Source organism: Ptychodera flava, chromosome 4 (genome assembly GCF_041260155.1).
Source record: "Ptychodera flava strain L36383 chromosome 4, AS_Pfla_20210202, whole genome shotgun sequence".
NCBI lineage: Eukaryota > Metazoa > Hemichordata > Enteropneusta > Ptychoderidae > Ptychodera > Ptychodera flava.
The window spans coordinates 19,587,027-19,603,854 of NC_091931.1; the positions used below are offsets into that span (position 1 = coordinate 19,587,027).

At 37.3% G+C, this 16,828-nt stretch overlaps 1 protein-coding gene across 2 annotated transcripts in view; it reads left to right on the top strand.

Moving 5' to 3' along the window:
* LOC139131114 (AF4/FMR2 family member 4-like) overlaps positions 1 to 16,828 on the top strand; it is a 239,244-nt gene that overhangs the window by 101,638 nt on the left and 120,778 nt on the right. For both annotated transcript variants that reach the window (XM_070697063.1, XM_070697064.1), the window contains exons 5-6: positions 4,484 to 4,576; positions 6,195 to 6,228. In XM_070697063.1, coding sequence (XP_070553164.1) covers positions 4,484 to 4,576; positions 6,195 to 6,228 — 127 coding nt within the window. The remainder of the gene's footprint in view (positions 1 to 4,483; positions 4,577 to 6,194; positions 6,229 to 16,828) is intronic.

A 16,828-nucleotide genomic window follows, 5' to 3' on the forward strand; every position in this document is an offset into this window, starting at 1 on the left:
TTTTACTTTTTGAGCGAACTTAACCTGTTCACCCCCGATTCCCTGTAAGCAGGTCCACACTAACCATCGATAACAGTGGGTTTGGGCAAAACCATGGTGGTGAAAGGGTTGAAATGTTGAAGCAGCAGTGAGTGGAATGTTGCAACAACTTGAGTCTCCTGAATTGCATTGATGAAAAATCATTGTGCAGGCATGAGGGGATGGGTGTTCTTTCGCTGATCAGTTCCGCTGATCATATAATTTGGATGACAGTTTGATAGTAATTATTTTTATCAATTTTAGTGTTGTATGAATTCTCATGTGTACTTCTAAATGCTGATAGAACAGCGCCCTCAGTGTCTTCCGGCATGCATGCCAAACTGAAATAAATAAAATCATTAATGTTCTCAACCAAACATCAAATACAAAAGTATGACATCAGTGCTCAAAGATGCCACAAACATGTCACTTTGAAAACCGAGTCTTTCATTTATAAACAGTTCTTATTTCCTGTTGTGAAAGTCATTTGCTGGTGAAAGTTCCATATGACAGTAACATATAAATATACTATAAATCTGCAATGCCAAGTTTGTATAAATGAAGGATTATCGTGATTAAAATCCAACAAAATTGGAGAAATGCTGTATTACAATATTTTAGGAATCTCCTCCCATCAAAGCCTGATTTCTATCCTGTCTGTTTAGATTATCAGAAACACAAAAGATAAAGAAAAAAACACCTGCGTTTCTACCTATTCTCTGCAGTTGCAAATATTCCATGAGATGTCACCCCAGCTATGATTGAAGAGTGTAAACAGCTAGTTTGACTTACTTTGTAATATTAGAATACTACGCCATCCATCAGAAGGTTCTTGCACCATCATTTTCTCTTCTGTATAGTGTTTTTGTAACTGGTGCAAGCTCTGCCTTCAGGCCAGTCTTATCCTTGCTCCAATTTGTATGACAATTTTGTAAATGGGCTTGGTTCGTGTAGTACGAGGGAAAGTCAAAGTTCTGTGCACATAGTGCATTACCCCATGGTTATCATTAATGTATGCTGACCAACAGATGTTGATCCAAGAAACGAGTTTGCTTTTTTCATCTATCAAGATAATAATACCTTCTGAAAACCCTCAGTGAGTTCAAATATGCATGATTTGAAAACGAGTACATCCTGACGGTACTGTTCACCAAAGCTCTACATTTTGTCAGGGCATGAAGCAGCTGATTGGATCATGTCCATGTAGTTTCTGGTAGAAATCAGCAATTACACCATTGATTACTGCATTGCTGCTGCAAAGCAGGGCTGTAGGTATGTTTCCTGGGCTTCACTGTCAGCCGTGTGCCATGCAGCTGATCATACTGAAATAAGACCTAGTTCAAAATGGTTGTTAGGGAAAGTATATATGTGTAAAAATATATTTATTTACTTGTTTATTTGTTTATTATATTGTCACAAATAACTTTTTCATGTTTGCAGTATACTAGACGTAAAATATGTGGGACTTTGAAGAATTAAAACCTTTTTGTTTTGAACTTGTCAAGTTTTCTATTTCATCATGATCAAGAGTGTCAACTGTCTGTCATATAGTCGTCACTTGCAGATAGGAAAAAAGAGATGATAATTTTGTCCCTACAGCATACATGATAGGTATGTTTCACCAAGGGATGAAAAAACCATGTAGGGTGTTATATACGCTCACAGATAATGTGGAGTGTTCCATGACAATTCCTCTGATAGGCATGCCTGCACGCATTCAATGCGTGCTGCAGTACCCTCCAGGCATTGACATGTACTCCCAGATCCTCACTCAGCCAGCTATTCCCACTGAATACCCCATAAGCTCTATCAATCTGTTGGATGCCCACTCTCTCTTTACGGAGGATGCCCAAAACAATGCGCGTACTCTAAAACAAATCTACCATTGACTTCACCTCTGACCTTTCAGAATGGGTTTCTTACCAGAAGAGAAAGGACTCGTGCAGGTTTGCAAAAATTAATATGTGCAGGGGAAAGAAATTTAGCTATCAAAAGTAAAGAAATTGAAATTTATTAATTTTACTGATGTAAGAAAGGTAGAGAAAACATTTCACAAGACAAGCGGCTCATGTTGTACCAAAAATTTGCCAATTGTTGGCACCTGTTCAATATCAGGTATACACGAAATTTTATATGAAAAAATAAAAACCTTACAGAATTCATAGATTTCATTTTCAATAGGGACCAGCATGGTTGTGCGCACTTTCAACAAATAAAAGGATTTCAAAATATTAAGAGGGATCACTTGATTTTAAGAATAAAGCATATTGAATACTAAAACTGTAGACATTAACAATGATTGCCCAGCGGTAATGGTGCTACCTGTAACTCCTTTGAACACCAGCCATTTTTTGTCGCCTAAAATACAATGCAGACAATTTTTTGTAGATCCAAGCAATTTCACAAAATTTTAATAAAAAACTGTAGGAAATGAAAAGTTATATCCTTTTGGTCCAAACTTATCAAAACAATTACAGGAAAATTTATAAAGATTGATAAAATGTTGCAGTGAAATTTAGGTGGGAAAAATTACAGCACTCAAAGAGTTATTAATTCTGAAGTTTTTCCCTACTACAATACCAGTTATGATGCAATGCAGTGTATCACTACTTGATCACAAATGTGTACATAACCCCCAACACTTTGTTTGGTAGGTCAATTGCAAAGACAGAAGCAGACACTGCCATCTGCATTCTGAAATATAAAATGCTTCCATTAAATATTAGAGATTACCGTATGTTTTGCAATTTGGTTTTATAATTGCCTGCTTTATGGCATTTTGTGTACGTAATATGGCATTGAAGTGGCAGTGCACAATGAATATGTAATAGAGACTCCACTTTCCTCAACTCCCTGTTACTTTGCAGCTGTTTGTTCTCTGGTTCCCGATTTTTAAAATTCGTTCATCATTTAGAAGTGTATACTATAACCAACATAAATATTTATTATACTACTGAAGGCAAAACTCAAATTTCTAACATGCAATTCATATTCATAAACTCACAAGGGCGTAAAATAAAATGTTGGGTACAATTCACAGATTTTTATTTCCAAAAGTGGAACTGACGGAGATGTTATTTTAGCGTAGTACATATATCAGTTAATCCATACGTATGCACTTCCCGTGAAAAGAAGAGTGTCTGTCAAGAAGATTTAAAATATGATGTTATCTTGAAATTTATAAATCAAGTAATTCTGAAGTTTGATGCTTTTAAATTAGTTATATTATACAGAAAGATAAAAGATAGAAGACTGCCTACACTCTATCCTATACAGACAATATGTGTACTTGAGGTGTAACATATTTGTACAGAAAGGGGGAAAAGTGTCACATATAAAACACACACACACACACACACAAATATATATAAAATATATATATATATATATATATATTTATTTGATATTTTTTATTCTGATTAACATGTCCATACAACAGTTTTATTAAAATCTCAGTCAGATACATCTGCAAACAAAGCATGTACCGATTTTGATTACCTTAATCATCTGTGTGCAAACATTCATTTGATGGGGTTTGACAGCTGATGTGGTATGACGGCTGACTTCTGCAAAGCTCTGGAAAGTCAGTCGACTTGATCGTTGAACTCTGTCCATTACCTTATCCTCTCTGAACAGACAGGTCATGGTCGGATCTAACTAAACAGCAGACTGTTGGATCACAGTGCATTTGAGGATATGTCTGTTTTGATGTTCATGCAAGGACGATCACTCAGTCTGTGTTAGGTTTGACCAAGAGTTCCTTGTGTTTTGTGCCAAAGTTAAAAAACACAAGTGAGGACATGCTTTAGGAATTACTAAGGTTTTTACACCGCAGTACTTAATATGATTTCTTTTGTTTACTGTGTTATAAAAGGAAGCTCAGATAAATTGACTCGGGGGGAAACCTGGTAAAATTTCACGTCTTACCACACTTAACAATACCATTTGTCTCACATAATACAAACGGCCGTCCTTCTTCTCCTCACAACAATTGAAAGCGATATCTCAAATCCTTACTGCCCATCTCAAGCGTTTAGCAACCTCAACGGGCCTGTTTATATTAGCCACTGATGCAATTATTGCGCTGTACAAAGGAGACGTGGACTCTGATATAGGGTACAGTTCTGTGTGAACAAAACGCATTATTTACTGCGTGCTGCTAATCTAACTCACAATAAAAGCACATGTCACATTTAACAACTGCTGTAAGTCATGCTGCTCTGTCGGTTGCTGTAACTCTGTAGGTAGGATGAACGTTCAGCTTACCCACTGAACAGCAAAACCTACATCCAGCTCTCTTTGTATCAAAATTAAGCGGTGAAAAACCCCCCTACACACCGGCGACTTTGATAAAGACAAGGTTCAGGCCTGCTGCTGTTAGAATCCAAGCAGTGACATATTGAAAGAAGACCCATCTCTGAATCCTTTGTAATTTTTGATCATATCCGGTTTTTTTTTTGCTCAGGAGATGACCCAAACCATTGATCCACTGCTCACTGCGATACAGACGCCCATCAAGGGAGGGGAACTGTCCAAGTTTCCCTTCACCCAAGTGCCGGTGAGTCTAACAACTTTTACGTTCAGTCTGTCAGCTACATTTCTCCTGTACCACACAGAAAGAAAGAGAAAATCTAATATTCTCTCCTATGACAACAGTTGCCATGGCAACATCTATAAAGCCGAAAGCATTACTTTTACTGTTAGATTTGATTCAGTGCCTTGGCCATATTATGTGTCATAGTGAAACAAGTCCCCTAAGGCCAGGTTCATTAATTTATTTACAACAAACGAAATTTTAAGTTTTATCCCATTGCTACTCTGAGCTAGAAAATTATCCAGTATGTCCCTAATTGTTTTTGCATGTAGTTAGTAATTAGAAGCAGTTTAGTGACAGGGGTAATTACAAGTCTTATTAAACAAAACACATAATGCAGAATTGATGGGCAACACATTTCAAAGAACAAAAATCAAGGTATAACCAGACAGATTTATCAAAAGATGCCCTAGTTTTAGGGTGTTATCGTTTGAACTTGAATGAAATAATGGATGCCACCAAGTGAGAGTAGATTTTTCCCGACATCAGGGGGTGATTAATAGTGATTTACAAATGTCATTTGAACATTGAGGAATAAGTTACATTATTAAGACATTTATCTTGTGGTCTTTTATTGAGCATCGTTCACCACAGTCTTCATGTCCTTGGTTTGATGCGGGGTATTTCATCCAAGCTAACATTTCTGCCAGCACTGGTTACTGCATCTGGCTTTAACGAATCACAGTAGTCAATTTGCCATGAGCTGAAGAATCCACTTTTACAAGTGAAGCCTCATTCCAAGATAAATATACTGAATGTATCATCAGTGTCACCTAACGGTTTTGATAAATTTGAATATCACACCAATGCTCTCCTCCACCATTTTGATGGTGTCACCTTGCTGGAAAATGGAATCTTCCAAAATGAGGAATCCTCCCGATCTCCCTCTCGTGCCAATTTCTGCATAATTTATTCCCATCTAGGTGGTCCTTCATTTGTAGATCATTGCAGGGGGGGGGGGGGGGGGGGGGGGGGAGGGGGGGTACAAAGTCTAGCGCTGCAAAGCACAAAACAACAGTGTTGGCTCTTTATTCAAAGTGTCACAAAACCTCATCTTTTATCAACATCGACCATGAATCCTGTGGAGTTTTCTGTTCAGCCATGCGATCGCAATTGTCGCATACATGATGATACGTTGAATAACCGGACCTGACCTCTCCTGCTGGCGAATGGAATGTGCTACATAGAATTTGATATTGACAGCCTGGTAAATGGCATGAATTTTACAGTACATATGGGCACATTCATCCCCCATAGGGTTAATTGTCTTGGATATTATACGCTAGCATGCATGCCAAAATACTAAGAACATCGAAATTTGGAATATAATCAATTTGGTTGTCAAGCGTCGATGCTATGATCTCGTGTGGTGCACTGTGACAAGAATCTGCTTCATATTTTGTAAATTTCCTGCGAAGGGAGAGAGAATTCACGCTTCTTTGCATGACGAGAGGCTGAAACAATCATATCATTTGTGGAGATAGTAATTGTTAGACTTACAGGGGATGTCATTCCTGTAATTTATGCGGATACGCTACCTCTACGTACGTAAGGTGATTTTGTGATGTTATATTCTCTACAGGGAAAGCAGTCTCAAGTGTACCTATACACTCATGGTAAGTACAATTCAATATTTTTTTTGAAGTGTTTACATCTGTGTGTGTGTGTGTAAATTGCTGATCTTCTGTACATACTTGGCGTGTGTGATTGTCGTGCTAGCCAACCAGTACATGTGTGTCTGTGCATGTGTGTACATGTTTGTGTGTTTGATGTGTGTTTGCATACAATGCGTATAGGTGTGAATGTGATGGTGTGTTTTTAAAGGATAAGCAGCGTGGTTCATATATTTTTTAACCTGGCGGGAAGGGGACACGGTTAAATAACACCGTATTCACACACTCCGTCACCACCACTGTTAAATATAGTGTGTGTAAGTGTACATCCTACCACTTGAGTCAGGCAACGTGATGCTAACATGCCAGCCAGAGCATAACCAATCAAATTACTGTGTGACCTTCTTCACCATGGCTCCCCTAATCCAGAGTAAGTAACCTCCAATTAGACAAGAAATGAAATCCGTGACCTCTGTCACATTCACACAGTACAGTTGTACGCCACTGTTTTACAACGCTGTGCACATCCTCGGTTTATGGCCAATCTACCCATCCCATGTGCAAATATTTGTATATATCTCAGAGGCAGTACGTTGGCAGTGATGTAGGGTTTGTTTTCAGGTCTGATGAGTACATGCTGTAATTGTTAGTGAGCAATTAGCAAGCCGTCAATCCCTTGCTAATGAAGTACTCTAGGGGATATGAAAGTTATTTTGGCGGTGTTGTACGTAGTATGTTAGTGTTTACAGCTTTTACTGTAAAGCTGGCTGAAGTTGATAAAAAAAAAAAAACAGGACATCAGCATTTAAAATGAAATAAAATTTGAATCATTAACGATGGTGTGTTCCTTGAAGATAGGAAACCAGTGATGAAGATATGATAGGGAATTACGACTGAAACGGCGCATAAATGAATCATGTATGCAGCCTCCGCCAAGTAGCATCTAAATTTTCAGTAATGGCAAGAGGCATTACCTCAGCTTCCATTATTCAGGAAACGTTTTGTATGCAGATCACAGCTTTGCTTGTCATTTCGTTATACCCATTACCATTTAAATAAACGGAGCGGACCATTCCCCCTTGCGGGCGGTGGCAGGGTGAATTCAGAGGGGCACGAGCAGTCGGTACGACAATCAAATATGGCTTTCTTTCGAATGCAAATGAAAACAGAGAAATTAGAATTGAATATTACAAAGGCATAACAGTTATCAAAGACATCAATTTTGTTCAGTCTGGAAGAGTAGCATTGAAAGGATGATGAAAACGGACTTCCTGTGATTACATCTTTCCTGATTGTATCAGCCCGGCGATGCCATCTCAACTCGCCTCATCACACAGTCCATGACAGAGTGTGTACTTTTTTTTTCTCAATTCCATGTCAGGTCCTAGTATTTTCTGTTCACAAGAAGATGACAGGTGTTCCTCATGGGTTCTTTTCACTGTCATCCTGAATTATCTAATCACAATGTGAACAACTTGCTGACTTTATCATGCATCCACATATTGTAGATTTGTGAAAGATAACAGTCAGTGTTATACCCAGATCAGATCCAAATTATGTCAATAATGATAATAATGTTATTATACCATAATACTTATAGTAGTTATTGTTACAATATATATTTATGTGTGTATGATATATATATATATATTAATATATATATAATATATATATATGCAGACACTGTAGTGTAAATCAAGGCATGGTTACATTAGACTGATGTGTAGCTGGATTGATTACTTGGTTAATTGTGATGATTGATTAATTAATTGATTAAGTATGATAGATATATAATATTGATATGCTCACAAACTGAAAATTGACCATCATATGTCTTTATCCATATTATAAAATTTGCTATACAGTTGCAACATTAATCCCACTTGCCAGTTAGTGTCTCTTAAAATACCCTAATGAGCCAGCCATGACCACCGAAGTGGTAGCTGGTTATCGTTCTTCTTAATAGTGGTAATTACTTTGTTTAATACCACACAATATGTAGGCTATTGGTGAATGGGATTTGTAATGTGAGCATGTACAAGTCCACTGCTTCATTGTATAGAGATAGGAATCATGTGTCACTGTGGATTCCTGTGTGTGCCTATAGGAATCCTGTGTGTCCCTATAGGAATCCTGTGTGTCGCCATAGGAATCCTTTAGTCACTCTAGGAATCCTGTGTCACTGTCATAGTAATACCTTGATCTGCCTGCCAGATCTCTTGTCCCTGACTCTGGGGAATCCAAAGTACTTCCCAGTTCAAATTTGAGGTCAACAGTCCGCCACTGTCCATGGCGTAACTCACACTGGATATCATTTCCCTGAATAGAGAGTCACAGCAATCCATACAAGCAGTGTCATGTCAATGTTTTCAGTTCAAACACAGCTCGGCTGTTGTGATGTTTACATTTGATAAGAGATGACAAGCTCTCTCTAACAGGCAAAAGGCATTTCAATGGTATCCGTGTGATTCACTCGGAATCACTGAGCCATACCTGTATTGAAGAATTCAAGTACCCATGTCACAAGTGTTCAATAAAATGAAGCCATCGATGTTGCTTTTAAGGTGTTGTTTTATACACTCGCATGTGCTGTGAAGGCGAGCTGTGTTCTCTTAGAAGGGAAGAAGCTTTCAAAATTATTTTCTAATATTGATTGCAAGTGTCTGGCAAATGTCTGTGTGTTCAGATAGAATATTTTAACTTGATTATTCTTTGATCAGGAATGCAGCCAAACTTTTTCATTTTAATCATCAAAGAGACTTGGTGTGTCTCAAGTTTTTTCAATGATACATAAACTCTTAGTAATTTCCCTGTGATATCAAAGTAGCTTTTTAACTGTTTGACTCCAAATTTTCCTCTAGCGAATAAAGGTCTGAACACTCCATTGAAAATAATAGGGACCTATTGAAGTCTAATAGTGAAAAGGTTTTGCAGTGAAAAGGTTAAGGTAGTATGCACCTTGAATTAGAGAGACTCAAACTTTTGCTGAAATTTTCCACAAGGAAAATATCAACCATTTTCTTTCAAAATCAAGAATAAAAATTTGGTCACCATGCAAACTTTGGTTACTGTGGAAATAAATTTACCTTAAGTTTACGAATGTTTGAAATTCAAAATAGCCGCCATCTCTGTGTAAGCTCCAAGGAAAAAAATTACATTTTAGATTTTCACAAAAGATAAGACAGTGAAAAGTTTTATTTATGCCATGAGCCTCAATTGAGCCACTACATACAAGTGGCTGACTAAAACAGTATTGTAATATTTTGAGTCTGAATACCTGTCACCAAGGCATAGTCTATCTGAATGACTCAGGGTCACCTTCAAACACACAGATACATACAGAAAAAAATCAGCTCACACAGTCACTGCAAGCAGGCAGTGTGCAAGTATTCTGATGCACATAGTACTCATGGGGGACTGTATATAATGAGAAAAAATGAAATAGCTTCCGAAAACCAACTATGAAGAGTAACACTGTCAGTTTATATGATCAAGGTCAAATAAAAATGAAATAAAAATAAAGTCTAAAGTCAAAAGTCAAATAAAATGCCCATACTGTCAATTTGCCTCTCAGCAGCTGTTAAGCTCACTGGTATATATTTCTAGCAAATACCCTAGATTATTTCATTTTGTTGACCATTCTTGCATCCTTTTTCAGTATACTCACTGTTACTAACATCTGTAGAATTCAGAAACAGTGATATTTTCCCTTTATTGTTACCCCGCACATATTTCATGTAAGGTCACTCTGTGTGCTTTCCAATCATACATATCAAACCTTGAAGCAGATTCATCAGTGACTGTTTGTACTGCTTCAATTGATGATGGTATACAATGATTTTTAATTAACATGATTGATATGATTGGCAATGATCATCCTCAATCCAGTAGCAGCTGCTGTCTGAGAGTGGCAAAACACGTTCCAGTTTTGTTCCATTCAGCATTTCATATTAGAACATCAACAATTTGCACTCTGTTCAGAGTCACTTTGCTCTCTGTTCTTTCATTGGCGCTGTGAACTTGGTTCAACAAATAAAAATCTTGTATCTGATAATTTGAAAGCATTTGGTATTTAGAAAGTGCCCAGCTCAGGTATGATGGATGCTAAAAGATAGTTCAAAGTATTGATGAACAGTCAGAAAAAGTTCCCAAGCTATGGATGGGTGTATAGAGGGCATGTCAAAGTTCTTAGTATGCAGATCAGGAGATGATTGCTAAGCAATGATTGGCATTTGTGGGTTTTTTTGGGGGGTATTCAAAGCCCCGATACCAGTAGGTGCTTCCAGGGTCCTTTAAGGCTTTTGTGAGTTCACCAAAGGGCTTTCATTTGAGCAAATTAATGGGTAATTTGCCAGAACAGATATCTTGCCATGGGTGTGTCTAATCAATTTTTTATGCAAAACAGTATATTTCTGGTAAGTGTGCAAAGAGATTTAATACTTCAATCCCTTCACACCTGTTTTCCCATTTATAGGTCCATCCAATTTTGATAAAAAAATGAGGATATACCAAAGTTTGGTTAATGAAGCATGTAAACTGCAATTTTTGTAATATTTTTTGTAATATATTAAAGTAATTGAACTTTATACCTATAAAATTTTTTCTACACTGGGAGGATATCAGAGAAACATCTTTTTGATTTGTTTTTTTTCTCAGGAATATGGCAATATAAAATCAACATTGATTTTGTATTCTTCAGTGTTTATGGTCACAAGCTAGACTTTCCATCACACCACTGAAGAAATGCCAGGGTCAGATTGATTCATTGCAAAGAATTAGTCCTCTCCTCCCTGGTATTCACCGTGAAAATGTTACAATACACTAGTCTTCTTTCTGTAGGTTTGGGGGCACTGAAAATGTTCTCACCATAGCTGTTTTGCACGTTGACCCTATTTGACCTCCAATTGTTGACTGAGTACCGTTGCCTTGAGGGTTCTTAAAAAGTACGGACATGGTCCTTTAGTTGTTGAGAGGTACCTCAAAAAAGTTTTAGAGAGGGCGTTTAATTGAACCTTAGAGATCCTCTTTGATGTGTACACTTGTCTCCGGCTCTGATAGTGTCAGCGAGCATTTTGCTTTTGAAAAGCTTTGATGGGTCTTCAGGGTTACATGCAAAGTTTCAGATTTGCATAGGGTGAGTTTTTAGAGGCACTTGAAAGTCCATCATCAGTTTGGTGAGTACTTGAAAGATCAATGGTTGCATACGTTTGTGAGGTTTTCAGGATGTTTTGGACCAGTGTACAAAGCATCGGTGGTTTGTACAGTGCTGACTGCCTGTTTTGAACCATACTGATATCTGTGTATTATTGTTTATGGTATGTTTCAAAGATTCCTGATGATATTTGTTCTTCAGATGAGAAAAACCCAGTCATTTCACAGCATTTTGGTTTCATATGCTGTAGGTTCTGAGAACACAAGTACATGTCTCACTAAACTCAAAGAATCAAATTGATGTACCATGGAGTTCATATAACACAGTTAGGTATTACACCAGGGTTCTGATAACGTATTTTTGGCATTTCTCATAATTTTTTCCAACTTCTATGATTATTTTATTGGATTTCGATGTTGTTCATCAAAAAGCAGTTTCCTTGAGTCAAATAACGTTATTTTACATTTCACCAGTTTCTGAAGACCTGCTTTGGACATAGCACTGCATTCTGGTTACATGTAATTATTCAGGCATTCCCAGGTTTATTGTGGTGAACTTTGGTATTTTAGTTGATATCTATCTACAAGATATCCAGACTGCTGACACCAAATCCACTGAGGCAGAATTCTTAATTTTTTAATTGAACACTGTAAGATTCATGAGAAATAATTGGGATACACTCTCGTCAATAAAAGTTAATCTGATGGATGTCTTGTTCAAGAGTTCATGATGTCTGAAAAGCCATGAAATATGGAACCCCATCTGAAGTGTACATTGAAGTACAATAAAATACTGAAGTAGGTGTTCCAGGCTTACAAATCATACTGTGACACACAAAAGCCCTCAGCAGATTCTGTTCTCATTGACATTTGTAAATCAAGTGTATACCGGATGAGTGCCGTATTGGAGGAAGGTCTTCATAGATACTTGAAGATCACAAGGATAAGCCTGTATTGTTTGCATAAAGGGGTAACCAGTCAGCTTGAGTGTTTAAAAAGCAGAGCTTTTTGTCATCAGGAGTTTCCAATCATAGTTGCAACAGTTGTCCGTACAACCGTCTAAGATATCAAGAGTATCATATAAAATCAAGTAACCTTACTATCAGTGCATTGCATGCTTGAAGAATAGTGACCTTCCTATAGAAGTGTGTTTCTCATCCTAAGGGCACCCTTCATGATAGAAATTAACCCTTTAGAATGACATTGAATTATAATATGGCTTGATACATGTCAGTGTCATCTTGCTTGTACACTTTCCAATCAACAATCTGTGGATGCTACTGTTACAGTGTAAACATTTGTGTGAATGATACTGTAAATGATCTGGTTTGGAAACATGGTTGCTATGGGTAGTGAACTCAAGTTTGGAATTTTAAAAAAGTATTGTATAAATCCAGCTTTGAAGCATAATTTTGTGTTATCTCTAATTTATAGTTGCCCGGTTGTTATTGCACTTGTTGACAAAGTTTTTAAAAATTAACTGTGAAAAAAGGAGAGCTTTGACAGTAAGTAAAAATGTGTCTTGTAGAATATCGGCATTTATTTGAAAGTGAACAGTGTCATGTGTCTCAGCCAGATTTCATTTAATAACTTCCCAGACGTAGAGAAACAGACCAAATACACTTTCACAGGCACTCTGAAATGAAAGTGGCACTAATATTTTTTCAAAAGATAAACACTGAATGCACATAGAGATTACCAGTGTTGGTTTACTTTCAAAGTTCTTCAGTTGGTATATCACAAATTTGAAGAACAATATCAACAATAATAAATTAATTATCCAAAGATTACTTTTGAAAATTACTGCTTTATATTAGATAGGAAACTGAAAAAAACCAACTGATACAAAAACATTCAAATAAGCAGAAAGATAAATATTAGACAGGTTTTCTGATCAAAGCAATTAAAAGTAGATGCTATTTTAAGAGCAGCATGTGTTCCCTGATCAAAATTCAAATATGTATGGTACACTTGCAAGGTTGATGTTGTGAATGGGAAGCCAATTCTACGGTATAGAGTACTGTATTTCCCTATCAGTGTAAGAACTATGATTTGAGAATTTTGGTGGATAAAGGCACTATGGACGTAATCAACAGTGTTTCATCTAGGATGGTGTTAACAGGGGGGATTTTCCCCCTTTACCAGAAAATTTAGGGGGGATTTCACCAGTTCATGTGTTCTACTTGTATCTCTAAGGTGTGAATGGCACCATTTCATGGGGGCCTGGTCCCCCCTTGACAAATTACTAGGGGTGCCAACATGTCACCAGAGGAGGAATCCCCCCGTCCCCCTCTCTAGATGAAACACTGTATCAACAGAGGGTTGCAATAACCATTATAATTGGTAATGAGGCCTGTCTTAATTCAAATAACATAACAATGTCCAATAATCCAAGTTGTCAGATCAGAAATGGATAGATAATTTCTTTATATCCACAAATAGCTTTGCCTGATTGATTTTTAGATGCCATTATCAGAGTCGTATTATTGCTTGTTTTTAACCTGTCAGTGATAGTTTAACTGAATTGAGTAATATTAAATATGTGAAAATTCAATGCTGCACAGTTACGTTGTGATTGTTCTCCCATTCTCTGCAAAACCGAATGTACGAAGTGATATTGTCAGGAAAGGAAGAATTTTACGAGGCACTTTTGAATAATTTCACTTGGCTGTACTCTTGTCTTCCGTTATCTCATTGTTGGATACGGTTATCATTCCTCTTGATCGCACCAACTGAACGTGTCCAAGCTGTTCAAATACCCGCATTTGTTAGCAACCTAGCATATTTTACGAGAATTCCATAAAATCCTGCCTGTATCGCAGATAAACATTGATAATGATGCTGTGTGTATTGCAATCACCCGAATACCCATAAAAAAATGTATCATATATCTGCCTGGCTCAGACTCTGCTAATCCCCTTTAATGTAAAGTTATCTCGACTGGTAATGTCGCTTTAATCTGATTCCTTTGCGAGGCTTGACCTGATGACCTCGGTTGATGCCACGGAGACGCGGGGATTGTTGTCGCTTTACTTGCAATGGGAGGGATGGGAAAATGGTACTGGGAATATTCTGGCTGATGGAGTGTTTAACCATGGTGACAATCTGTACTCCTATGGGAGAGATGTATCAGCAGATGGATTATAGCTGTGATTACTGAAGTTGTGCGCGCTGTGTTTATGTGGCCACTTTGGCTCCAGAGTGGACATAAAAAAAATGATTAATTTTATATGCATATTTCATTCTACATGGAGTGGATACAGGGATGTAAATCCAGTTAAAGTATTTGAATCTGTGCTTGTTCAACTTCTGGTTTTCCCACACTACTACACCTAGCATTTATCTTGTATTGCAGTGGTAGCTTGATATAAGGGGGTTGGGGGTGGTGGGGGAGGGGGGAATATTTAAAATGTATATTTTGTGTTGAGCAGAATGAAAACAAAGATTAGTCAAGTCAATCAAGTGTAGAAAAAATGCCATCTTTAAAAAATGGAAAAAAAAATGCAAAGGCTTGAAATTGGAATCTGCATTTGTAAAGATTAAAAAGGACACAGGTGAAAAAAATGCCAAAAAAGTAGGTCTGTCGATAACATCTTCCTGACATCAGCATCTGTCTGAGAATATTACAAACTTTCTAATGCAGAATACCATGAATGTCCACATCCTTTAACAAATCATTCTGTTTCTTATCTGCCAGTGCGTCACTAACATCCAATCCCAGGTGATGCAATCTTCAATTTCCGAATTCACTTGTTATCGATGAGAGTTGATCTTGTCAACTCATCACCATGTCTGAGCCAGGGGTCTTCCTTTCCCCGTCTGCATACGCAGTTACAATCTCTTTGTGTGTCTGTACTTTTTTATTCAGAATCAATGCTTTTGGTCAACGCACAGTAACACATTTCCTTGGCAGTGACATTCATGACAGCCAGGTGGCAGTGTGTCGCATTTTCCCGTTGTTACTGGTACCTGTTCATTCACTGCATTCCCAATTTGTTGGGATGGTTGATTGTAATGTGGTCTTTATTCCTCTAATGGCTGATAAACACCACTTGGTGCTCTCCTGATGGTTATACATGTGCCTTGTATGAGCTAATTTCTCAGTCATAAGAGCAGCTTCTTTGGAGAATGCCACTTTTCCATGAGTGGTAATTGCCCATAATGAGTCTGTCTGTGTACTCAGAGTCCAAGCAATTCCTCAACAGTTGTGAGATTCATAAAGTATCTACACAGTGTAAGCATGGATCATACAATCAGTTTGTACTTTGCATGCAAAGGTTTTGATGTGAAGGCTTCAAGGTGACACGTGTGATTTTCATTCAGCCTAATATATATACAATGCAAGACCCGAGGTACATGAATATTCCACATTGATTAAGGGTCATTAGCATAGAATTTTAATACCGAAACAATGCTCATTAGTGTAATCTGCATATTTGAATATCATTATACCTCGCATCTTGCACTAATAGCTAATATATGACATGTTTCCTATGCCAACAACCACTGATTGCAATTATATTCACACCAGACTTAATTTAATGTTGCCAATGGTTAGAAAAAGTATCACTTATAGTTCAATATACAGACACAGACTTCTCTGCCAACTTCACACAATATCGGCACTTTGCCATGTTTATTATTTTATGATTTATTGAGAGCCTAGTCACTATCTGTCTTCTTTTTCTGTTCATAACTATAACATCACACTTCAAAGTTTTGATCGCCATGGTTTCAAAAGCATATTTCCGTTTACTTAGTGAAACAGATACTTCGGTAAACAAAAGTTTGAAAAAGTGATACTAATAACATCAGTTCTGAATTATCACCGTGAATGGTTCACGTGTACTGTGTATGTGTCTGATGTCAAATGTGAATTCCTTCAACAAGTTTCTTTTCTTTAAGTGTTAAAATCCTCACAGCAGACTTTTTTACACAGTGTGCAAGCGGGTTATTTTACTTACCCTGTTGATGTTCAGGAACAGAACATGGATAAATCAGTTTCTGAATGTTAGCTGTCACTTCATTCATACGAACTTAGAAAAGATAAAATGAAAATTTGAAAAAAAGATGCAGCAGTTTTTCAGAATTACCCAAAAGCGATTGAGCATCTTTCCAAGACCTGTATCCCAAATATTTGCCATGAACAATCCACTTGATTTCATCCCTTCATTTATTTCCTTTCTTTTTTATTTGCGTCAAAGCCGTGAGTCTATAAGTAAATGTCTTGGGGTTTCCATTTTCGTGATACGATACACCTTTGATGAATTAATGCCCAGTGGTAGGAAATCAGAACAAATATTTGCCATCATGGATGTCCTTGCACAAAGCAACAGAAAAAAAACCCCTTGCAGCGGATGTATATTAAGTATCTGCATCGCCCACACGCCCTGTATGAATGCAAAATAATACATGAACAGAGTTTGTATATCATCTTTCACTCACTACAGCA